The 27,313-nt window shown below is 33.4% G+C and overlaps 1 protein-coding gene across 1 annotated transcript in view; it reads left to right on the top strand.

Annotated features, from left to right (window-relative positions):
• Positions 1-26,353, top strand: part of LOC133175413 (biorientation of chromosomes in cell division protein 1-like 1) — a 40,444-nt gene extending 14,091 nt beyond the window's left edge. The window contains exons 3-6 of the mRNA XM_061310520.1: positions 18,557-21,268; positions 21,888-21,920; positions 23,203-24,520; positions 24,681-26,353. Of these exons, the coding sequence (XP_061166504.1) occupies positions 18,557-21,268; positions 21,888-21,920; positions 23,203-23,237 (2,780 nt within the window). The 3' untranslated portion in view covers positions 23,238-24,520; positions 24,681-26,353. The remainder of the gene's footprint in view (positions 1-18,556; positions 21,269-21,887; positions 21,921-23,202; positions 24,521-24,680) is intronic.
• The last annotated feature ends 960 nt before the right edge of the window (positions 26,354-27,313 follow it).

The following is a 27,313-nucleotide window of genomic DNA, read 5'->3' as shown; positions in this document are numbered from 1 at the left end:
TCCTGTGTATCTTTGCGTCTGTCCATACCATACATAACAAATTTTGGTCGCAGTTTTCTCAGCAACTACTGATTGCAGATGCTTGAAATTTTAGCACACTCTTTGTTTAGGCATGCCATATAGTGGGAATCATTTTTGTAAGAATCCAATGTCAACCTGTTGTTCATCCTTGTGTCTGTCCATAACTGAACTTGAGTACATTCACATCAAAGCGGGGGTATTATTAGTGAGCATTGGCTCACAGACTTCTTGTTTAATTTGGACACCAATTTGCCAGTTTAGACAACATTATGGATTAGACAAAATATTAACGATTGAATTTACAAAAATCGAGTAAAAAAGTTTTCATCCTAATAGGTTAGCTTTGGGATTATACACAACGCCCAGCTTAAACAAGAATGATTTGGGCTACAGTATTTCCCTATGCAAATGAAAATATAAGATTCTAAACTAAATTTTCATTTTGGATCATTTCTCAGATTATTTACATTGAATGAAGATAATCTGCAAGGTTTACATACAACTGAGAATGGGCACATCTTATTTGTTACAACTGAGAATGGGCACATCTTATTTGTTACAACTGCAGTGATTCATTTTGGTGTGCGTCCTGCGTAAATTACACATAAATTTTGCTCAGGACGCATTATTTCAATAAATGTGCATCCCAATGGACGCTTTTAATTTATAAAAATGAAAGGTAAAATTTTTAAATTATTTTGGCATAATCTGCTTCAAAACTTGGCTGATTGCATCATATCCACGTGCTAAGCGATATGCATGAGCGATTTTAACAGGTATAAGGTTGTCAACAACAGGTCAGATTTCACACTTCACTGTTAAATTGCATTTAACAATGAAACAATTATCAGAAAAAGAAAGTTCAATTTTGTCTGCTGAAGCATTTCTGCAGTGTATACTATACATTTGTATTTTAGCTGTAACCTGAATCATTTCAACTTCTTCCGTAGAAGCTAATAAATATTTGATTATCCTTCTTTCAGGCTATTTTTCTTTCCTTTTTTTTAAAGAAAACTTTCATTACTTCATTCAATAGAACAACTGGTCTGCCTCTGCATTTAAATACAAATTATGTGTGAAATCATAAGTACAATCTAAAAATAGAACCAAGGTGCACAGTTGACAATATATAACATGCCACAAAATCATTTATTCTTACTTCCAAATTGATAGTAATAATAGTATAAACCACTTACAGCTTCAATAAAACAACACTTTCAGACAGAACCCTTTTCTATTTCACCAGAATTTCCTCTGCAGTATCTAATATACGGTACCATTGAGTACCCTTGGATTTGGACACATTGGTTTTGGCATGGGACTCATTGTTGTTAGTAAAAGGGGTCCTTTGGACCCATGATAACCATTTTCAAAATGAATCACTGCAACTGAGAATGGGCACATCTTATTTGTTAATGATGTATAAATACATGGATTACATGAATTAAAATATGGTGGAGAAAAGTTGAAATCTAACTCGTATTTTATGCATGTCGGATTTTCATGGATTTGTTCAGATTTCAAAAACATCTAGAAATTTAAGTTTGCTTGACAAGTGATAATTATAATTAGAATGTTAAGTTGTCAAACATGTATGAAAATGTATAAACATGTATAACTTGTACAAGTTATATTTTTGTCTATACAACCTCTTTTTGTTTCCTTTTTTTTTACTTTGAATTTAAGAATGAAACAAACTCTGAGAGAATTAGCTACCGAGACAGTACCATGACAGAGTAGCTGATCATTTAGATATTTTGCTAACGATGCTTCTTGTTGTAAAAACACAGATGGCTATTGTAATTAAAATTTACATATATACAGTAAAACATGGTTATAGCGAACATGCTTATAATGAATTGATGCTTACAGCAAAGTGACTTTCATTCCCCTTGACTTTAAAATATATTGTAAACTCTACAGATATAATAAATTACATTTATAACGAAGCAAAATCGTTCATCCCGGGCATTTCGTTTTAAGGGTGTTTTATTGTATAAACAGGGAATGTTCTCATCAACTTTTGAGAAAAGATTGGTCAGAACCTCTAACTTCAAAATTATTTATAACAGTTAAATTTTTATGACATATTTGAAGTAAACAAATAAAGCAATAAAAATTATTCAATTTTCAATTTAAAAACTGCTCACAAAATTGTTAAGAATCAAGATTTATGGGGGACTTTCTTGTGGTAGAAGGATATTTAGAAGAAAATTCTTCATAATCTACACATTTGTTTGATTTATTATCTTGGAACTTTAGCTCTACATATTTTTACTCAGAGAATTTTTTCATTATTATATGCTAGAAATATTTCTTTTTTTAGAAATTTTTTAAAAATTTTTTTAAATATTTTTAAAACAAGTTTTACACATTCACTCAACAGACTTTGCCAAGAAATGAAAATATATTTAAGGGGGCTGACTGGGGTTTTCATTGCACAATACTTTGCGCAGCATAGTAAAACGAAGCGTATTTACTCTTTTAAAGCAACTATTTTCACATAATTTATAAAAAATTACAAATTTAGGAAATCTAAGGTAAAAAATTCTAATTACGACTTTAAATAACTGATTTTTAAAACAATTTTTCAAATGGTGGGTAGATAGACGTCATAATAGTATGGTTTTGACGTTATGAATAACCGAAGTTCTTTAAGAGAGATCATTGATTATTTCATAAAATAAAAAGTATAAAATAGATGCTCTTGAAATTTTAAACATAAGAAATTGAGAATATCACAATCATTCTTATTATTTTTTATGTAAATCTGTGGTATCTGTCATGTTTTGTAGTACTCCATAAAAACAGGAAAATATCATGAATTTTGACATTTTGAGATGCCCCCTCTGGAAACCAGACGGTAGAATTTTGTGTTTCTTGCATAAAATGTACAAAATAGTGTAAGTCATCAAATAATAGAATTTTAGCAAAAAGTCTATAGTAGCATTTGTATAATTTGCTCCGAAGTGCAAAAAAATGGTATTTTCCTATATAATCCTATAGTAAATGTACCGGTATTTTGAGATGGTCCCTAAAAAATAACCAGACGGTAGATTTTCACTAAACTTGGCATGTATACTGAAGTCAATGTAAGGTACATATGGTATAAAATTAAAGAGTTTCTCTACAGTAGTTTTCACACAATAAAACCCCAGTTGGCTCCCTTAAGAAGTCAGCATAAAATTTTCATGGTCTTGGGCCTGAAAATCACATATTTTGACCATTATCTCAAAACTTAATCACTAGCCCCAGCTTTTTCTTTCATTATTTTAAACTATATGAAATTTTCAATTGATCAGCACTAAAGTCATATAAAGCTTGATATAAGAAAATATTTTATTGCCTATTTAGATTTTTAATACCCCAAATATGATATTTTTTAGTGCAAAAAGGGTCACACTATAATTTAGGCACATTAATTTGCAGGATTTTTTCAATAAATGTATGTTAAATGAAATAAGATTATATTTATTGCCTTAATTACATTATGTTGATAGAATACGATAAAGGTTAAAGTGGATAACCTAAAATTTACAATTTAAGTGCAAAAAGATCCAAGTTAATTGTACCTTAGCTGAATAAGATGCACACTGACCTCCCAATTTCTTTGCAATTAAGTCATCCTATGTGAGTAGTTATGTAAAACATATACTTCTCAAAAAATCCTTGATATAACTCTTGTCACAAGTGAAAATTCTGAGGTACAATTTTATGTGTTCTGATGTGTTTAATGCTAATTGGATGATGTTTTTGTATCATAGTAGTGAGAACGGTCATTAGAAAACAGACACAAGTAAGCAAGGCTTAGTTATGTCCCTTTATGTAGGATGTGAAAGAAATGTCATCTGGAGAAAAATTAAAAGTTATCGTGGAATCTAAACAGAGTCTAAGTCTATGTTCAGAACCCTGGTGACAACTTTTCGTAATCCTTTAGAGAATATTCTCCGATATCTATATAAGTACACATATTCCACAAATAAAGCCATATTTGACCTGTCTCATATAACTGTTTGTGCATTCAGTAAAATTTCCTATTAAGGCAAATACAAGGTCAGAGGCCCTAAACAGGGTATTGATTTGGATTGTTAGATTGTTGTTTGAGGTGCTAGACAGGGTATTGATTCGGGTAATTTTGTTTGTTGGTTAACTAGAAGATTTCCTGTTCACATTCAAGTATGAAGGAAAGGTTTCAAGGACATGTTTGCTTTCACCTAAAATTGCGTAATATCATAGATCCTATGTAGACAATACTTGTTGTTCTGTGTATAGTACATCTGTTTATAACCCTGGGAGGTTCTTTACTTGACAACACAGGAAGAGTGATTAATCAAACTGTGTACCTATGTATAATTACCATAAAAACTTAATCATGCTAAATTAAGATATGATCATTCCACACATTACTCCAACATCTATATATAAGGCTTATTCCAATGTATCTGCCCTTCTAATTCCTTTATATTTAGAACATTAAAATGCATTGACTTGTGGTGTTATACAGATAAGAAGGAAGTGTGGTATAGTAGTGTGATCCGGCTCAGTTAACGCTGTACCCCAGCCTATATCTACCTTGTAGTATAGAGCGAGAGGAGTTTCCTGGTTAAAGTCAGAGGACATTAATAAATGTTCTAGACAAAATGTATGTCACTGCATGCAGATAAAAAATAAACAACCACTGTGGCTACATTTTTGAAAGTTGGATGGTGTGTTGAGATTGTGCCAATCAAGCATTCCAAGGAGATGTGCCGTGAACATTGAGTTAGTGTCTAGTGACTGAGAGGCGGGGAGAGATTTCAGGATGAAGTTAAAAATTGGTCAGAATTTGGAGGAGGAGGGGGGCATTTGTGGTAAGATATTGACCTTTTGACCCCATGGCACGTACTGACATTACAGGGTGTAAGTAGAGGAGGACGGAGAATAATTTGGCAGTATGGTTATATTTTAGTGGGTAATGCCCCCACATTATACAGCAAGACGGTAGCAGGAAATATTTAGTCTGTGGAACTGTAGTGCTTTCATGTTAATTAATGTTTTATATATATGAGTCAATAACATTGTCACCTTCTTTTCTTTTGAATTGTTTAATATAATTGATGGTATTTATTATTCATCTATCAGTTATGGTGGTAGGTTAGAAAGATTGGACTGATAACAAGAGTGATGTCAGGATGATATGGTGGACCACATTGATTAATCTCTATAAACATTACAGGGGACTAGTTTGGTTTTTCTCAGACTCTGTTCTGTTAAGAATTGATTGATGAACCTTCAGGCATTATGTCTTCAGTTTTTATAGTAGAAAAAGAAATTTAGTACTGAGTTGTTGCAGGTTTACAGGGAGATTGCACCTGATAATGGACAGGATCTTGTTAAAAAAAAATAATAAAAATGAGGTTAACAAAAAAGTGACATATTTCTATATTTTCATGGATTCATATTCATTTATTACATATGGATACCTTCACAGCAAGTATGGGCACTGTCCTAGATTTAGAGTAAGACTTTCTCATAAATTGACAACTAATATTCTTATTATTGACAATCAGTTTGTTCAAGTGACTGGACCTATTGTATCTTAACTGTAAGAATATATATACTCAGGAAATACAAAAGAGGGTTTAATATGACTAACAGCCTTCAACAATGTTGAATGTAAGTGTATGAAAAACACTGATACAATGAGGAAAACTGTATAAAAAAGGAAAAACTCGGCAATAATGAGAAATAATGGGATATAGTATTGAATGATTGATCAGGAAATGTTTGTTATTATAAAAGAACTCTACATTGACATGATAGTAATTTTTAACTTTTAAGTTCATTGTCATCATAGAATCAAAAGGCTTAACGAAATACACAAGTATTAGGATTGATTAAAATAATCCTGCTTTAGATTTACTGTAAGCTCAAGGTGGACACTTTTTACATTTCAGAAGTTCAGTTTCTTCTATCAGTAGAATTCCATAAAAGGAATAAAATTAGACAGTAGGTGTTGTATTGGGTGACAGAAATAATCCTATGTAAGGACAGGATTTGGGAATGAGATCTATACAAAAAACAGGAAGTTTCTGGATTGGGATTTTTTTCTTTTTAAGGAAATTGAAACACTTGTAAAAGAAACTTGAAATTTGCAGATTTGCAGTTTATAATTTAAAGTGAAAATTTTAATTTTAAAATAAAATAAATTTAATATTTGGTTTAACAGTATTTTTTTTTAGATGTTATAAGAAAAGTTACATATTGATTCTTGGTTAAGCAGCTAGCTTAGTTGTATAAAAGAGAGGAATAGCTATAATCAATGAAATGAAACATTAGAGCATAGAAGATAAATGGTGAGATTTTTGAGATTTACTGTAAAATTGTGTGGATTCTATGCACTTTTTCATCAGAAAATTGTTCAAAGTAGGGGTGCATAAATTACATGGGAACTAAATCTAACCCCCTTTTTTGATCACCTGAGTCAAAGGCTGAAGTGAGCTTTTCTGATTAAGATTTGTCTATCGTCTGTCATTGTTGTCGTAAACTTATTACTTATTTCATCTTCCTCTTCAGAACCATTGAGCCAATGTCAACCAGACTTGGCACAGAATATCCTTGGGTAAAGGGCATTCAGAGTTGTTCAAATTAAGGGTCACACCCTCTTCCAATGGGAGATAATTAAGAAATAGTGAAGACTAGATGGGGTCAATTAAAAATCTTCTTCTCAAGAACCAATGGGTCAGAAAAGATGAAACTTGTTTGAAAGCTTCCTGACATAGTGTACATTCAAATTTTCAAAATCATGACCCCCAGGGGTAGAGTCATGCTACTATGGGCGATCAAACTTTTACATTGGAAAAAATCTTTAAAAATCTTCTCAAGAACAGCAAAGCCATCATTGGTCTTATATATTTAAATGGAAGCATCTGCAGGTAGTGTAGATTCAGGTTTGTTCAAATCATGACCTCTGGGATAGGGTGGGGTCAGAGTATGTAATAATAGTTTACATAGGAATATAAAGGAAAAATCTCTAAGAATCTTCCTCTCAAGAGCAGCAAAGCTATGATCAGTCATATTTGTATGGAAGTATCCTCAGGTTGTGTATTTCATTTCATTTCATTTTATTCAGGTAAAATTATCACAGAATGTCATGATAACACACAATTAAAACATTACAGATTAGCCCACTAATAGAAAAAAAAAAACAGACATTATCTCAGCACTATGCTACTTAATAAAGATCAATTGAGCATATACATGTATTATTATATAAATTACATGACATACAGATGATAGGTATTACCTAAGGATAGCCCATAAAAGCCTTTATAAAAAAGCTTATTTCCAATGGGGTCCTTAAATTACAAATACGTTAGTAACAAAAAAATTACATTAATAATGGAATTTAGGCAGGGTACTTAAATGAATATAGCATAATGCTTTGAAAAATGACATGTTTCTCATTACACATTTTCCTTAAAAATTATCACAATAATGCTTATAAAACTAAAATAAAATTAAATAGAAATAAAATTAGACAAGCCTTCACGTAGTATCACTAGCATTTTTAGATAAAAAAGATCTTACAGCTTTCTTAAATTTTTGTTTAGTACTCATCTCCTTGATCTCACGTGGCAATGCATTCCAGTCTTTAATAGCATTATAGAAAAAACATGTAGACTCTTTCCCTTTTATCTTAGGTACATGAAAATTCTTATTAGTTGCACTTCTTGTTATATTATTATTCAGCACAAAATGATCATGGAGATAATCTGGTGCATTTCCATGATATATATTAAAAACATGGTTTAATCTTAATTGTTTAACTCTATCTTCCACTCTTAACATATTCAGAGAGTCTAAAATATTACTAGAAATACTCTCTCTTGGACCAAGGTTTAAAATGAACCTTACTACTTTGTTCTGGGTAACTTGTAATCTGTGTTTAAGTTGCTTATTTATTCCGCAATACCAAGAAGAACAGGCATAGTCAAAGTAACACTGTATCAAGGCAGAACATAGGGTCTTTCTAGACTGTGTACTAAGACAAGATGCATTTCTATATAAAAATTTAAGTCTGGCATTAACTTTTTGTATAATGCTTAATACAATATTTTCACATGAAAGAAACTTGTCAATACAGATTCCTAAATATTTAACGCTTTCAGAACCTACAATAACATGACCATTGAACAAAATTTTAAAATCTGTGATATTTTTAAGCTTTCTCGGAGGACCAAATAAAATAGATTCTGTCTTACCTAAGTGAAGTGACAATCTATTATCAACTAACCATGAAGAACATTTATCCAGAACACTGCCCAGTTTATGAGCAATAATAGCAGGATCTTTGTGTGCATAAAAAATAGCACTATCATCAGCATATAAAATTAATTTACAGTCATCATCAATACTGACAGCCATATCGTTTACATAGATTAAAAATAAAAGAGGTCCTAAAATACTTCCCTGAGGAACACCACAGTTTATCGAATTAAAATCTGATGAAATGTTGTTGACATGGACTTGTTGCTGTCTACAGGACAGATAAGATTTGAACCACGCAGTGGATAAAACTCCTAAAACTTCTAACTTATCACATAAAATTGTATGGTCAACAGTATCAAAAGCTTTTTGTAAATCTAACATTACCATACCTGTAAAAAGCCCTTTAGATGTATTACTTTTAATAAAATCTAACATGTGTATTAAACAAGTATCTGTTGAAAATTTATTTCTAAAACCTGATTGGTATGAATACAACAAGTGATTATTGTTTAAAAAATCTAAAAGTTGAACATGAACACATTTTTCCAAAATTTTTGACACTATACACAGTATACTGACTGGCCTGTAATTTCCGACTTCAAGGGAATTTCCTTTTTTGAAGAGAGGTTTGACTCTCGCCATTTTAAAGTCTTCTGGTACGGTACCGGTGATTATAGATTTATTTACAATGGACATAATAGGTTCCTTGATATAAAAAGCACCATCTTTTAAAAACCTTGCTGGTATATTATCTAAACCAGTACTTTTGTTTACATTCAGATTTTTCAGTTCTTTATAAATAAAATCTTCAGACACAGGTTGAAGTACTAAAGTTTTTTTTTCTATGTTTTTATCTGCATAAAACTGTCTAAATACCTTTGATGTAACAGAAAATACATGTAAAGGACTAGGTAATTTGCTTACAAGTTTTAATGCAATAGTAGTAAAAAAACAATTAAAATAATCCGCTATAGTTTTGCCTTCATGGTGTACTTTACCATCTATGTTTAAAACAATATTTTCGCTACTTTTTTGTTTGGTTTTGTATCCAATGTTCTTAAGCTGTTGCTACAACTTCTTGGGCTCTGACCTATTTTCCTCAATTTTATCTTGAAAATAAGAAGATCTGGCTTTTCTAACTTCTCTCTGCACTAAATTTCTTAATTTACAAAAAATTTTATTGTCTTCATGACTTTTATGTTTTCTATACAAATACAAATGTTTATCCCTATCTCTAATGAGGCCTAAAATATATGATGTCATCCATGGCTCTGTTCTTTGCTTAACCCTTATTTCAATAACAGGAGCTAAAGTATCTAAAATATTGGTAAATATTTGTTTAAAAATAGACCAAGCTCCATTGACACAAGTTGAATTTATACAATCACTGTAGATTCAAGTTTGTTCAAATTATTACCCCAGGGGTAAGGGTGGAGCTACAATATGTGATCAAAGTTTTATATAGGAATCTATGGGGAGAAAAAAAATCTGATGACGAAGAACAACAAGGCCAAATTGACTGGTGAGTGTTGTGGCCCATGGACCTCTTGTTTGGTCCATGTAGTGACATCACACCAGTACAGCCTCATTATCAATTGATTCAATTTTTCACTTGATTGGATTTTCAAAACAGGTAGAAATAGTCACTTCAAGGGGCAATAACTCCATTAATTGTGCATAGATTTCAATGTTTTTTTAGTTTACCTGTGCCAAATGCTCAAGTGAGCTTTTCTGATCAAAATTTGTGCATTGTCGACATTGTCATTGGCATTTATAAACTTTTCACAATTTCATTTTTTTCTCCAGAACTATTTCAATCAAACTTGCCACAAATCATCCTTGGGTGATGGGAATATAAGTTTATTCACTTGAAGGGATACCTCTTTAAAGGGGAGATAATTAAGAAGTAGTGAAAGTATAATGGTATCTTTTAAAGATCTTACTTTCAATAACCACTGGGCCAGAAAAGATGAATCTTACATGAAAGCTTTATATAGTGTAGATTCAAGTTTGTTCAAAACATGTCCCCCCCCCCCCCCCAGGGTAGGGGGGCCACAACAGGAAAATATCTTAAAAAATCATCTTCTCAAGAAAAGCAAAGCCAGGATTAGTCATATTAATAAGAAAGCATCCTCATGTAGTGTAGATTAAAGGGGGGGGGGGGGGCAGATTGGGTCGGCACTTATGCATTTAAACTTTTCAATACTGAACCTATTAGCCAGAGTTCTCAGGTGAGCTGAGTGTTCCCTGGCCCTCTTGTTTGGTATTATATCATGTATTTTAAGGTCATATATCATTTATTATTGTCATTAGCCAAAGCATTTGCTTGCTCTTATCTTTGTAGCTAAAACTGAAAATTATTGTATTTTGGATTGATTGATTTATTTATTTAAATATTTTATATATTTATAAAAATTTTATGATTTATAGGTTTTCTATATTCTGCTTAATTTTCTAAATTTGGCAGACACATCTAAAATAGATATATGGAGGCTATGATTCCACTATACATTTCAGTACATGTGTTTTAGCTTTATTGTTGTATAAGATTGTAGAGTTGAAAAGAAGATATTAATTCATATGTCAGAAATCAGGAGAATTACATATTGTCATATTGCATGCATGTAGAATAATGACTGTTGTCAGTCTAGGATACTTGGCATGGAAACCTGCTGGCAGCATTATAATCACTAAGGATTCTCTCCACTGAGGGTGGGAGAACTCACAGTAATAACTCACTGAGAATAACATAATTAATACAGAGAAGAGTCTGGGTATACTGAGCCCTCACTGCTGTCAGAGTGTTATCCAGCTCTGTAGCAGCAGTATCCTTGGTTGTTATGTATGCAGGTGATATTGACTGTTTTCTCTGTATATAATTTATGGGTGAAATATGGCTGCCCCTTCTACACACACACACAGTCAGTAGATGCGTGTTCTCTCTCTACAAGCAGTAGTCTGTTGTTAGTGTTGTACTGAGAGGGTGTTTGCTGTATACCAGTGCTGCTATTAACTGATAAACTTCTGTGATGCTGTAAAGATTGGATTGAAATGCTTCTTTATGAGTTGATTGGAATGTTGTGTTATTGCTGAGATTTGATAAAAAAGTAAAATTTGACATCAAACAAGGCTTTGGATAACTGGATATTACATGAAATCTGAAGGTAGTAGACACATCTTTGATCAGTATTAATGGCAATGATAATTGATTGAACATGTTGTTTATTAAGCAATCACTTGTAGCAGAATTGGAAATATCAGATCTATAGATATAAGGATTTAGGTTCTGACTAGACTTATCATTGATTTAGCTTTATTATTTTGTTTCAGTTAATGACAATTTAGATCATACTACATGTACATGTAGAGAAGAGATTAATAAAATTTATAGGGTAATTTATATGGCTGTATAATTTGGACATCCATGGGAAAGACAGTATATTTAAGATAAAATCCATAAATGAATTGTTGAATCTGATGAAAGGTGCAGGAATAAAGCACATGAGTGTAAAGAATTGCATATTTTTAGATGTTAACTAAATTAAAATTGATATCTGGCATATTGAGTGTCTTTTTCTTTTCTTTTTTTTTTATAACATACCTTATTAAGGTGATGTGTTGATGCTTTGGAAAGGGGGGGGGGGGGGCTACGCAATTTTAAACTTGTTGGTATAAAAGACATTTGAGGGCTAGATTAAAACCTGTGGAAGAAATGGTGATGACTGTTTTGACCAAGGTGAGTGTTGTGACCTGTGGGCCTCGTTTATTTGGAGCCTTCCAGTCAGTCTACTTCTTTGCATTATGTTGACATCCCTGGTTAAATTCCCATTGCTATGAGATATCTGTGTGTAGGAATCTGGAGTGAAGTGCTGCTGTGATATTTTAAGTGTTGATCAGCTATCTGTGAGACATGCATAGCTGTGGAATGTATGGACATCTTGAAGTATTGATCTTCAATAACAGCAACTGAGTAAGATCAATGTGTGTGATATATACATGTGTGTAGGGAGGTAGCCAGTTGTCACACAGGGCTCTGTGTAATGTATATTGTTGTAGGTCAGTTCTCATTGAAAATTGTCATTGTTATCAGTCGGTTGTTGGCTTGTGAAGAGGTTCACAGTATATGCCAGAGAGAGGTCATATAGTAGTATGTGCTGAATCCATTCTCATGCAGTGTCATGTGTGTCTGACGATGGGAAACTAACAAGGACACATCATCAACGTGTGCAGAATTCATCTTGCCATCTTCCAGAGCGTCAGGTAGACATCTCAGGTAGTCATTCTTGTGACGTGGCTCGGTATAATCTACTTTAGGCCTGCACTTTGATCAAGTAAGCAAGTGTTATCTTTTGAGAGATGATTGTCTACTGAGGATTGTGTCTTACATAAGGAAATACAGGTGTGGACTTGATGAGAATCAGTGTGTTGTCTTATGGATTAATGATGCAGTTTATAGGGGGAGGGACCAATCATGTATCTTCACTACCCCCGTGCTGCAGGACTGACTAATCCATTAAGGTTGTGTGACCTCTATCTTCCCCTTGCAGTGCATGCCTCAGGTGAGTTAATGGACCCATTTACTAGGACATGGTCAAGTAAATAATCCTAGCTATGACCCATAGTAGTTGAAGCAATATATCATTTGACAATTGTAGATATACAAGTTTCTTGAGATGCAATTATAACCATTTGTTTGTGGGCTCTTGATAGAGGAAAAAATAGATGAAACATAAGACTTTCTGAGATATAAAACTATCTAATGAAAAAAACGCTGTGGAGATTATAGGTGTGGGTTCAGAGTAAGTGTATCAATAAGTAAATATTGAAGAATTAATGTTCATAAGCTGGTGTTGTCTGTGGTCAAGAATAGCACAGACAAGTATTAGGGTTAAAATGGAGTTCACTTAGTCGTACTTGTGTTGGCGGTCTACTATGTTCAACATCATAACCCTCGTTTTAAATATGTGTTGTATATACATATATGCATTTCCATTGTATAAATACCTCTGTATATTTTAAATGCATAAAAGATAATGCAAACTTTTACTATGTTAGCTATAATTTGAAGAAAATCTATCAAAAAATAAAACGTACATTTGACAAGGGAGTGAATTCAAAACTTTACAAACTTTATTCTTTTGTCATGGTTTGGGCCGTGGATTTTGGCCTGGGTAACTGTCGGTAGAGAACCTGACTAATATTGCAGGGTCTGGGTTTGATTCCCAGTCCAGCCATACATTTTCTCCTTTCCTGTTACAGATTTGGTGCCGTTGACCACCCCTGGACTTCCAGGTGAAAGTCCTGCCAGGGGCAAATAAGAACTTGGTTTGTGTCTTCGAGGGTGAAGACAATTTAAAGAGAGAGGAATGTAATGGTTTGGTGATATTGGCCTGGGTAGCTCAGTCGGTAGAGCACCTGACTAGTGATGCAGGGGTCCCGGGTTTGATTCCCGGTCCAGCCATACATTTTCTCCTTTCCTGTTACACTTTAATTAAAATATCTTCTTAAAGAGTACCTTGATAATTATGACTGCCAGGTAAATTGGTTAAGCTGTAGCTGCTTGACCTTTTGAGTATAAAATTAGTACTGTTACAGGAACAATGCATTATATGTACAGAGGCATATATATTGCCTAAAACACTTAATATTGGACTTTTGCGAGAAGCGCTGACTTTTACAATCAACGACTTACTTTTACATTGCGACAATATACGGAAGCTCTTTTGCGATATAAATATTTTGCTTAACAGTTAATTAAACGATAATAATTGGGCATTTCAAAGCACATATTACGTTGTCTAGGGAGGGGAAGGAGAAACACCCTCTACCAACCCCCTCCCTTCCCATTTGACCAACTACTCCCAAGTTTTCATTCCGGATCGTTTTTTCTTCCTTATTTGATTCCTTCATAAAATAAGATTGAAAGGAAATACATGTACTATCCCTCACGAATAAGGTATTTTAAGTTGTGTTATTCTACCTGTCATCATCTCTTGTGTTGATTGCATACAAGTAAATCATGTAAGTGTCCCTAACACCATACCTATGACCACTAGTAAGGTTTTCTAATCTAATACCAAGTCCGTACCTCCGTACATGACACATATTTAAGTGTCAAAGTAAGCCGTCGAGTGTAAAAGTCAGTGCTTCTCGCAAAAGTCCATTATTCAGTTATTGTTATTTTTGAGGTCAATATGATGATTTAGCAACCCAAGGAGTACTAAATTTATTGAGCCCAAAGGGCAAGGTGAATATTGCATCAATTGCTTTATTATATGATTCAATGATGACTGTCTTCCTTGGAAGACGGTATACAGAGTTGAAGTATTTTACAGTCTTTGGATTTTGCACTTCCTCTCTTTTGTGATTGGTAGAAATTACATGATGTGAAAATTTCCAATTATTTCATTGGTTAAAATGCTGTTCAAGGCAAGGGGGATAATTTTCTGGTGATCTAATTTTCGCACGACTTTACAATTTTTCAAGATTTTCAATCTTTACAAAAATTGACTAACGAACAGTTGAAAATGGCAATCAATCAATCTAAATAACACTTTAATTTTTATAGCAATAACTAAAAGCCGTTTCTTTATTTTCATTGTAAACAGAAATATTGAACTTCTTTATTGTCAGCTTTTCAGCTAGTATTTTTCGTTTTCTTTTGTTTTGCACTTGTCATTCCATTCTCTATCCAAGTTGTCGTTCCCGCTTGTCATTCTAATCCCTTTGCTTTCTCCGTAAACTCCAACAAGCTGCAGAGTTGGATTTACGGGGAAAGCTGAGTATGGTTGAACTTTCACATGGTAGGGCTAATGTCAGTAAAAAGTTGACGTAGAAAATTTAATGCTCAAGAATTATATGGCCTGATAGGTGTATGCCAGTTTAATGTTTAAGGTTGATGCTAAAAAAGAGTTTTTGAAAAAAGCTCTACTTGTTAAGTGATACAAACTCGAGTACCCTCTATACACTGCACACTAAAGAGTTCTAATTCGGAATCCATGGTATTTTTATGCGGTTAAAGTAATCTGCCCTTAGATCTGAAATGAAATAAATTGAAATCTAAAGTTTATTACTTTATTTGAAATCAATTCAAGCATTCTAAATTTTTCATTCGGCCTAGATGAATTAATTTAACTCTGTTTGCATGTACTTTTCATTCTCATTTAAGTGAGCAACAGTTATTTCAGTTCAACAACATTTTTAGAAGATTTATCCTGGGAGTAAATGGCAGGTACCCTATGCTGAAAATTAAATAGATATAAACTTCATATTTACATCTTTATATGATATAATTTCCTCAGAGTCCAAAAAACATTTTTCATTAGTGCATGTAAGGTCCTTAAGCAAACCTCACCATTTTCTTGGACTTGATTGTTTAAATACAACTGTTAAAATCATACCTGAACCCATTGTTTTCTGGGTTTTTTTGGTCCGATGTAAGAAAATTAAATGTTATATTATTCACCAGGAAAGTTGGGTACAGATGGCATTATCTTTGTAATTTCTAGAATGTTGGATTTTAGCCAATCAGAGAACTAGGAATCAATTTGTAATATAAATATCATGCACTATTGTAATTGTTTCATAGAATATTCTGTCTTTTGGTACAAAGTAAGAAAAGGCACGGCTGATGTTTTAATTACACGTTTTCTCCATTTTTGGCAGTGATGCTGATCTGTCACATTTAAATTCAATTTTTCTTCTTTTTTTTTCATTAGCCCACTGAAAAAAAAAATGAATTTGGCACTGTTGAACCAGCATTGAATTGTTTCTGGTTTTGTCATATGAGTATCATGTATATGTTTTCCCCATCAGGGATGGAATGCACTGACTGAGCCTGGCTCCCATTCAGAACAGCTGCTCACACTGTCTCTGTTACATGTTTGTATTCATTCTCTATTTGTATTGGGGGTCTTCAGATTACAGGTCCTACACGATGTTTATACAAGGTGTGTGCAGCAGGCAAAGAATAGTAAAGCATTCCATCATTTCAGTTTAAACCCGTAAAAAAGCTACCTTGGTAGGTTTTAGTCAACCAGAGAGTGTTACTGTTATCAATATTGATAAGTGAACAAGTTTGTGATAATGTTTGTATATTTAATAAAAAAAATTAACTAATTCATCTGTAAGGCATTGATGTGTTGACATGTCTTAATTAATGCACTTAAGATGGTTTTATGTCTTGGAGACTTTTTTTGATGGTAATTGTTTGAGCAGAATAGCCTGGGGATCTGAAGCCCAGGGTTGGACTTTTCCCACCTGTAAAATGTGATGTGAACTCTATCACTATGTCATTATCAAGATCTCACCAGCATGTGATCTGGACTTCTATCTTGTCATTGGTGGCTACACAATATTTCACTCTTAAATTTATATTCACAGAGGTAGGAACTTTTCATTTCTCATTAAAATCTTCATGGAATGGCATTTTGTAGAATTTTCAGTTCTGACATTTGTGTTGTTGAACAAAATTTGAATATGATAGAAACATAAGAAGTTTTCTTAAGACCACAACCAAAAGGCAATTCTGTGATTATAAAGTATGTAAAGATTCCACCAGTCCGTCTGAGATTGTGGCACTTTCCATACAGTTAGTATTGATTGTAATACACAGTAGGCTTTAGAGCCTGGCTGTTCACTCCAGGAATACTAAGCTAGGGAGACAGTGAACTATTAAGTTTGTCCTTGCTAGTGTTGTTATTGCGTGGTGTTCCTCGACAGGCTGGGACAGAAGTTTGTGGATGTTAGATGCTGTTGACTTGCCTCTTGTGTCTAACGGGGGTCAGTGTTCCACAACACTGCCACAGATCCCATTGTAGGCAAGCCGTGAGTTATGTAAACAAGCTATTCTACTGACAATTTACCTGCTCAAATCGACAGTATGTACACACACATGGTACAGGCCTCTGACAAATGATTGTTCAGTGTGAAAATTTGTACAGGGAGAAATTGAATTTTGTGTAGAAGGATCTGAGTCATGTGTTTCTGACTGTGACTAGTGTCTTAAGTACTCTAGTACTTGTGTGTTGTCATGACTTCTTTGTGAGGAGGCAGTATTCAGGTGTGGATATATAAAATGTAGGTACACTAGACAGATATTTAAATATATTTATATACATGAGCAGAAGGCAAATCTGCTGTTTTCAGTTCACCTCTGGACATGGTTTGACATTGTGGTTTATTTTTGTTATTGATTAACTTTGTGAGGCTCCATTTAAACTGGAATGTATATGTGTGCTGTAATTAGAGACATGTTTGTATAAATTTGTCATTCTGAAATGAAGATCTATTTGGTGTTCCAAAATGGCTGCTACATGTTAAATTGTGTAACACGCCCTATTTGCACATGGTTTTAATATGGTGAAAATAACAGTATTGATATTTACCTGGATGGAATAATAAAGATGTATTGGGAGGTATATTGATTGGTTCAGATATATAGTTAACAAAAAGAAGATCTTTCTGATGGCAGTATTCTGTGTAATTTCAGTAATTCTGATATTGAGGGATTATACTGCTGTGTAGGTTTTTATCTAAGGGTTGTAACTTCAGAATGTTTTAAAGATTGATCAACAAAATCCATATGGGAAACCCACACATTTGATTATTTTGGTAGCATGCCTAATTGTAGGCCATTACAGCAAGGAATTCATTTTACCTCGGGCAATATGACAGCCTGTCAAAATGTTCAGTTCATTCTGTATACTAATGTGTCCTGTTGCTTATTGGTGTTTCACACCAGATCAGAGGAGTAATTTTAATACACTTATTATTGAAGAGGCAATTAAATGAATTCCTATTTTGTAGCTATTATAGATACAGGAATTTTTAAATCATGAAACTTTTAATTAATATTAAAACATTACATTTTGTTTAATAAATGCCCTCTGTTATACCAGTAGATTGAAAATTGTAGAGCAAGAATAATACAGTATAACTTGTCTGATCTGGACACCACTGGTTCCAAAAAATTGACTGGATTAAACAACATTCTGTATTAAAGTTTACATTGTTAGGCAAGATTTCAGAATACATAACATCTAGATTAGACAAGTTTCACTGTATAATGTTTGGGAATGTTTTATAGGCATGGCTATTGATTCACTGTTAATACCATAGATCAAGTTTAAATCTGCAATTTGTATTTCCATGCATATGTTAATTTGTATGGAAATATGAAAAAAAAAAAATTCTGCTGTAATGATGTTCAAAAGTCATTCGCCAGTTTTTAATAATAAGCATTATATACAGGTAATGTTTAAATATCAGAACTGTGTCTTTTCAGATGATTTAGATGACAAAAGCAAGAGAAGACCAGATTATAGTGACACAGACGAAAATGGAAATCCTCGTTTAGAGTGTGCACAACTTCTTAATCCTAAAGCCTACAGGCCGATGAGAGAAAGTCCGAATTCTTCTGGCTCCTCAGTGTACTCCAAACCCACCAGCTATGATTCAATTCCAGCGTTTTATTCTAACAGGAGAGAGTTAGAAGATTCGTCGTCCACTTCTAATCAGGAGGCAACAAAGAAACGCAAAAAACCAAAGAAAGACAAAACAGTAGAAACGGTCCGAAAATCAGAGGAAATTGAAAACTATCAAGGATCGAAAGAAATTGACGAAATATTGTCATTTATTGAAAACGATGGCACTGGGCGAAAACCCAAAAAGGTGTCCAATAACACTACAGTGGACGTTAACCCTGTCAAATCTACAGACAAAAATAACAAGAAGAACAAAGAGAGAAAACCTAAGGTAACACCAGGAGACATCAAATCTACAGAAAAAAAGGAAAATAACCCAGAGAATAGTGTAAAAGAAGGCTCCGAGGAGAATAGGGAAGATTCCGAAACCTGTAGGATAGAAATGGGAAATTCTAATGAAAGATTCGGCTCACCAGAAATAAAGACTGAAGACTGTCAAAGGGATATCAAGGAGCGGAATCACATCATTGGTGAAAATTGTGTTCTGAAAGACAGTAAATTGAAAGGTGAGATGATGAATGGTGACATTACGTCTCCTGAGGAAGAGGCTGAGGGGATTTCCAACAAGAAATTGAAAAGCTTAGACCTTAAGGCAGGGGAGGTGTTAATCAATGATAAAGAGGAAAGTGACAGTGCTGAAATAATAATTGATACCTCCAGTAAAGTGACCAAGGACCTCCAGATTGACACAAATCTGAACAATATGAAACAAAACAATATGAAAAACTCCAAAAAGAAACATAACATAGTGTCAGATAATAATAAAAAAGACACTGTTAAAAGCTCTGGTGAAAAAGAGCCAGAGGAAAAGATGGTGGAACAGAAAAGTGAACCCAAAAGCAGTGTGGTGGGAGACACTGAGGATATAGATAAAGAAAGTGATTACTATATATTCACAGACCTTGACCTTCCTAAACCAGTGGAAGAGGAATTCCAAGTAGTTGGTAAAAAGAAGAAAAAGGGTGTCCCTGTCTCTGTCAAAGAAATTGTGAGCAAGGATGCTAATACCACCCAGCGTGTTCCCTTGAGGGAGGAGAGACGAAGACCCCAGAGGTCCATTACCCCACCTCCAACCTCCCTCGTCAACTCCCTAGCCATGGAGGATGAGAGAAACAGAATGAGGGACCTCAGTCCTTCATCATTTCCTGCTCTTGGTGCTGGCAGACAGGGGAGGCAGTCTTTCAGAGATGGTCGTCGCAGTTCAACTGGAGATGTACCAAAGGAAATTCTTATTAAACCTCAAGATGACAGTGATTTGGAGTCTGTAAAATCACTCCCTGCATCAGCACAGGCCGTGTCTCCTAGACTTCAAATTTCTTATGCAAAGATGGCCGCTTCTCCTAAGCCAAACAGTTCGGTGTCCACTTGTCCTGATGAGGATACTGAGGATCCAAGTAATGTTTCTGTTGACTTAAAATCGGCAGTTTGGAAGGGAAGTCTTACAGAGAGGAGGCATTCAATAGGCTCTAGTCCAGAGGGTAAAGAAAATGAAGCCTCTTCCATTCGTCAAAAATTCGGAAGTCAGGAATTGGTCAAACCAGAAAAGGAAGAAGGTCTGTTTAGTTCACCTGAGAAATCACCTTCAGTAGTGGAGAGTGTAAAGTCAAACTCTTCTCAGAATTTCTCTGTGGATAATAGTGCTGCCATTGACAGTGTATCTATTACTGAAGCTGTGTCGAACACTAGTGTGACTAAAGCTAGTGATAGTGAATTCAATGAACCTCTGGAGAGTTATTCTATAAAAAACACTATCCAAGTGACTGCAAAGAATCAAGGTGCAAACAATCAGATAGTCTCTAAAATTAAGGTATCAAAATCTAGTTGTGAAGCCTCTAAAACAAGCAAATCACAAGTCTCTTCTAAAAAAGTTAGTGCAAAGAAGCAAGCAAAATCGGTCATTTTCTTGGACAGAGGTGAGAAAGACCATGAAAACTTGGATATTGTGTTTGGATTTGATCCTCAACTGGAGGTCGAGGAACCAATGGTGTCTGTATCAAATTCTGTTTCAAGCAGTAGTTTACAGCCCCCTGCAGTGTTAGCCCAAACTAAGTCTAGTGAAAATCTTAGTGTTGACTCAAACAGTTCAAAAGGATTGCCCCGTGTTCCTGTGATACACTCCAGAAGTGTCACAAACAATTCTAGTTACACAAATACCAAGGACTACAAACACTCTGTAAGAAATTCCAAATCAGCAACTTTTCCTTTAGAAGGGAAAAATGGAGTGAAATCAATTAGCACCTTAATTCTTTCTCCTGATTCCAAGAACCCTTCTGCTCAGCAGTTCTCGTTTATCAGTGAGGACACATGTGCCCCCACTGTAAGCGATACCCCTGTGATCTCCAATGAGGCCCCCAGTGATGAGGGATGTGTGACAGTGGTATATGGGGAGGAGTGTAGTGCTGTGTTGGGGGCAGAGTCCAGACATCCCCCAAAACAAATCAGATATCAGAAAGAGACGGGGGATATTTTAGGGTGCTTTAATAGGGTGGATGTAACCAGCTATCTTATGAGAGGTATGAATGTCAATAGTGGAAATTAAAATTAATCTTTAAAACAAATAATAATTGACTAAATACTGTAAGTTGTTTTAATTCCACAGTGTAAAAATTTCACGATATCTCAATAAGTACCAATCGCGATGGTTTAAATTTCACGCTGCAGGAAATTAATTTAAATTTCATATAAGCATTCAAACTTTTGAAAACTTATGATAGCTTTCACGATGGGTTTAATTTCGCAGGAAAATGATGAATCGTGAACATAGTGAAATTAAAACCATCGTGTGATTATTTGCCAATCTTCAGTAATAAAATCAGGAAAGAAAATGGTTAACTTTTGTCAAAGCTGATATTTTTTTTAATCAACAACTTTGCTATAAGGCTGTTGTGCATGATCCACATTATTTTTTTTTTTTAAATATTTTGAGAAGTATGATGATATGAGCATTATGCAAATGTACTGATGATGCAATGCAGCAAGGATGATGGATGATTCCTCTGCAGTGTTAAATACAAGTATAGACAGACAAATATGTAATGGGTTCTTATATCATGTTGTATAGGATAGGTTGTGTGATCTTTTACTAAAATATTTGTTCTGAAATACATTTACCTTTTTTTTTTCAATTTTCAGAATGGGAGATTGTAATGAATATGAAAGAGAAAAGTGAGTATTATGGCCATGAAATAGAGTAAATGCTGAAAGTAAATATAAACAAGAATTCCATATTTATACTCGTCTTCCTCCTGACCTCTGGGCTTGAGACCATAAACTGAGAACATACTTAAGTCAAAATTTTGATTTTGAATATCTTGAGTTTTATTCAACATGCAGACTTAAAAATTTGCAGGTTTGTATAATATTCCATTGTACACATATGATGAAAATTTTATTTCATTATCAAAATTATTTCAAAAGTTATATTGATTTGAAATTTTGACTTAAGTCTGTTCTCAGTTTATGGTCTTGGGGCTTGAAATAACCTCTGAGAAACAAAATCAACACTCGTACAAAATACATTGAACAAAATACCAGGTTTTGATGTAGGATTAGGCTGTCCAAAGTTAATTGTACGTTTAATGTCACCCACCGTGCAAGCAAGTTTTGGATAAATTGGCACTTTGTAAAAATGAAGAAATTGATATTTTTTCAAAGTTTCTATTCTCATTTTCTTTTATTTTTAGCAACTAAAAACTGCATTCTATAGAAATAGTCAACATTTCTGCTCTGTATGAGCTGTATTTGGGATGAGACTATCATATAAACTGACAGATTTAATTAAAATGATTATTGATTAGCTTTCATCATGCACAAATATTCACAGTATTTTGATCCATGTCAATGAGTAAATACTCATTTCTCTGAAATTTATTTTTAATTTTTTTTTTCTCCCTCCTCATAGGTTTTTAGGTGACATTAAACATAGAATTAATTTCAGTCAGCCTTAATATGGTTAAGACACATCTCACAGAAAAACCTATACAGCCATCTTGTTATATCGAGATCAATGAATATTTGTCTAAAAGGTACTTGCGTATTGATTTCATTTATACTCCCTCTATACAGTTCAATATCATCTCTATTGGAAGCAATAGGCATTATTGCTCTGTCGTAAAAAGAGCTTGAAGCCTTAGCAATGCTGACTAGCGTAAGATTGAATTGGGGTTGGAAGTTGTTCATAGCTTTGCTGCCGATTTAAAACTGATATTCTTATGAAAACAATGAGAATATGCATATATTCATGAACAGTTGTATCTATTTGTGGCAATATCTTAAACAATTGCTATGATCAATTTTTGCAAGAAAAAAAAAATCACCCCCCTCCAAAAAAAAGTCCATTATTATTCCATATTTTGACAAACCTTCATTTTAACACTGCAGAATATTGAAATATAAACAGGAAATGAATGAAATGTGCCTAACTGAAGCTTGTTTTCTTTTTTCACAGATCCAGGGAGCATTCTTGTCTTCAACCAGCACTAAACCTGCTGCGCTCTAAGCTTCATATTGCCTTACCCTGCCATCATGTGTTGCTTTGGATTTTAGTTTTAACCATTGTTATTAGAGAGTCAAATAATTTATCTCACTTTTTGATGTTTTTGTGGATGATCAGTATTTTTATATCACAAGTGTATTGAAAAATGAAACTTTGGTGAAAGTGACAGCTTTTGTTCCATTGCATTTTGTATTCTTTGAAAAATACCATCTATAAATGAACACGACAAAATGAGAAGAAATATTCAGTTGTATGCTGTTTTGTATAATCTATCATGTATATTTGCATACATTCCAAGTGACTTACATATTTGGAATCTCTGACGGGTTTAATATAGGGATAGGTAGAAAATTCAACTAAAGAAAATGGGAGTTTTTTGGATAGCATGTCTTGTGAATTTTTCTTGTTTTTCAGTAGAATATTATTTCCTATATTTTTCTCCATGGCTGATGCTTTTTCCCCATATATTAAGCTTCAGCCAAGCCATATTTATTTAAAGAAAAAAATGGACAAGATTCTTTGGAGGACTTTTTTTTGCTCTGCAAAATATTTATATGATATGAATTTGAAATTTGGAGAGAAAAAATAGGAGGTGGATGCTTACATGTAAAACAAAGTACTGCATTTTTGATAGATTTCTTACTGTATTTGTAAGCTGCCAATGCTTAACATTCCTTGATACTATGTATAAAAAAAAAAAAAAAACTGCAATATATGGAAATAATGTGATAGAAAAGTTGAACTTTTATTGTGTTCTCAAAACAACTCACCTTTTAATGTAAAACTTTGTTTCTTTTACTTATTTCAAACTGTTAGAGAAGGTGAAAAGTTTTTTTTCTTTTCTAGCATATCACTGATTGCTGGAAGCATTTGTTTATCAAAGAAAATAATAGTGACTAGAAGTAAATATTTAATGTGAAATTTTAATTTTATATGCCAAAAAAAAATGTGAAGAGAGACCTGTGATGATTTGTGTGTGTGAAATTGATCTGACCATCGGTCCTCTGTTGACGGACAGTAATGACCACCGGGAGGTGATGCATGGATGTAAAGGTCATCAGAGGTCATCTGAAACAGACAGAGACGTGTCTGATTGGAAAGGTCTGGATTCAGGGGGGAGAACTCTTTCTGCAGTCTGTGAGAATTCAGGGGAGAATACTCTTTGTGGAGACGCTGGATGAAGTTAAGTGGTTCTGGAGCATTGTGGTGTTATGATGTCATAGTAACTTCAGGCATGACCATAGAGGTCAATTTTATAAACAAAATCTGGGTAAGAATCATTTTTTTATTTCCATGTACTTTGATAGATTTGGAATCCATTCTTTTTGCACATGGAATAATACCAATTAAATGTTAAACCAAAAAAAAATTCTATTTTAAATATGTGTACTTAGTGCCCTTTTTATTTCTTCTTTTTTTTTTTATTTCAGAATGTTATTATAAAGGAGAGAAGGGGAGGAGAGAGAGATCAAAGGAATAAAATTGGTGCCAGCTTTATAACAACTTCTAACTATTGTTCTTCTTTTGTTTACTTCAGCAGTCGGGAAAAAAATGGATTAGTTAAAATGATTTATGCCAGAAAATCTTCCTAACAATTTATTTTCTTCATCTGATGTGCTAACGTGATCATACATGGGTTTGTCTGTGGTGTGTAAGGGAGTGAACAGTGGGATCTAGTCGTTTTGTGGCACGTCAACATGTATATCCTGGGTATCATAAACCTTGATATTTGGGCTTTATGTCATTGATCACAGTGTTATTTGTTTCATTGAATTATATTTATTTTGAGTATGCTATTGTTTTGAATTTGTTCATATTGCGCCAGTGGTCTGAAACACCTCTTACAAGGGTGCTGACGGGGAGATGTTTCCAATACTTAAAATTTTGGGATGACATTATTATTTCGTACTTAAATTCTAGTTCTCTTTTCATGAAAATTTTTTGTTTCACGTGAATCCTGTGTATGGTTAGACATGGTCAATGTTTCTTTTTCACTTTTTAATTGCATGTCGATCCGACTTGAACTTTGATAAGATTCAAAAGTAAATGTAATAGAATTTTTAAAAAATAAGATGATTGTAATTTATATTGTTACATACAAAGATAATCCAGCATTATTTTGGATTCAATCATTCCTCTGTCAGCATGTTTGTGATGTGTTGTGTAAATGCCAAGCCATCAAGGTCATTTACACGGAGGAGGCATTGTTATATGTAGCTTTTAGGTTTGAAAATTTTTTCCCCTTTATGCTTATTAATTTTTTTTTTTTTTTGATACTATTCTGTTTTGTAAGTTTTTTTCCGCCTATTACATGTCTATTGAGAATTGTTATTGCTATGAATGATGGTATGTGTGGTACTTGATTATTTGTTCAAGAAAAAAAAAATTGTCGAATGATTTGTTCAAGTGTTGAAAACTTTCTAGGATGATGTTTAACTTTTATATATATACATGTTAAGGGGAGATATTTTGAATCCCAGCTTTTTGTGTTTTTATAAGAGGGTACTTAAAATTGGTAAAGATGGGATTCAGATTAAAGATGGATTTTGGTAAATTAGAACACAATATTGAAATTTTCAAAATTTGCATAAGGAGTCATCTTTTAGTAAAGCCATTTCATAAAGTACATGTGAAATTTGAGAAATTTTAACCTGATTATATATGAAGTAGAAAAGAATATTGTTTAATGTGTGAACTATAATTTATTGTATTTGATAAAGTTGTACAAATTTTCAGGAAATTTTCTGTTATAATTTTTTTTTGGTCGATAACATCAATTAATACTGGTTTCAGTTTTTATGTAGATTTGAATCACCAAAAGGGGAAAAATTTAAATTTGTGTTAACAAGTTTGATAATGAACAAACTGAAATTTGTATTTTTGTTAAGATGGTTACATTGAGATAAATTTTGGAGATAATTTAACCAGTGTGACTGGTGGCATTGTTCCAATACTAAGTTCTCAAGTTTCTGGTGAGGACATCACTGCCATAAGATCTAACAGTTTGTATGATCATTGGAACAATGTAGAACTTGAGATGCTCAACATACAGTGACATGGGCACGATGTGTCAGGTTATTAACAATAAAGATAACATATATCATTCAGTGTTTATTTTTTTCCTGTTTACATACTTTATTGGCTGTTTTTCAAAGATAAGGGACATTTTGCATTCAGTCTTTGTCTCTATTAACTTTAACCTTGCTTGTAACATCTGAACATAACAATATGGAGATATCATATGTGTAGAACGGTAGCTTATGACTAGAAGGTGTGACCTAACCCTAGATCAAGGTCGTTGGAAAAAGTAAATGAATTGCTGTCCAGTCCATAACTTTTTTTTTTTGAGGAACATGAAGACCTTACACAGCAGGAAGCTTCCTGTTAATCAGAATGCTGTTTTATAATGACCCATAGTTACTGATCAAGGTGTGGAGTCTGGTCAGTAATTTTCTGACACAAATCTGCTTACGACTGATGAGGTCATTTGAAGGTGGCAGTCATTTACAATGTAAAACGTAACCTTTTAAAGGTTTATTTTTGTTGATTTTTTTTTGTATTCCATTTTCTTTTAGAAAACATTGTTGGATGTAAGAGAACTCTAATCAGATTCTTTTGGATCACATTTATTGGACCATGGGGGGTGGGGTGGACACAAAATAAAGGATCAAAATTCTACATGGAAATTTATAGGGAAAAAAGGCTTTAAAAATCTCAAGAACAGCAGGGCCACGTACTACCAATGTAGTGTAGATTCAAGTTCCTTTGGGCTAGTATGGGGCACAATAAGGGGTCAAGTTTTATATGGAAATATATAGAAAAAAAATCTTTAATATTCTCTCAAGAAGAGAAGGGCAAATACTGTAATTGCATTATATTGAGCATGTACAATATTTGGCTGAAATTGATTTATCAATAAGTTGGTGTATAGTTTGATTTAGTGCATTTTTAATGTGCTAAAATAGATAAAAATGTATAAACATTTAGCTATCTACATTGTATATTAGTGCTCTATTATTTTCTGTGATGAGTGCTAAAAAAAATAGTCAGCCAAATGTATTAT

This window comes from Saccostrea echinata, unplaced genomic scaffold, assembly GCF_033153115.1.
Source record: "Saccostrea echinata isolate AGI-Se365-2 ecotype Australia unplaced genomic scaffold, CSIRO_AGI_Sech_v1 ptg000062l, whole genome shotgun sequence".
NCBI lineage: Eukaryota > Metazoa > Mollusca > Bivalvia > Ostreida > Ostreidae > Saccostrea > Saccostrea echinata.
This window is presented reverse-complemented; position numbering and strand designations above follow the sequence as displayed.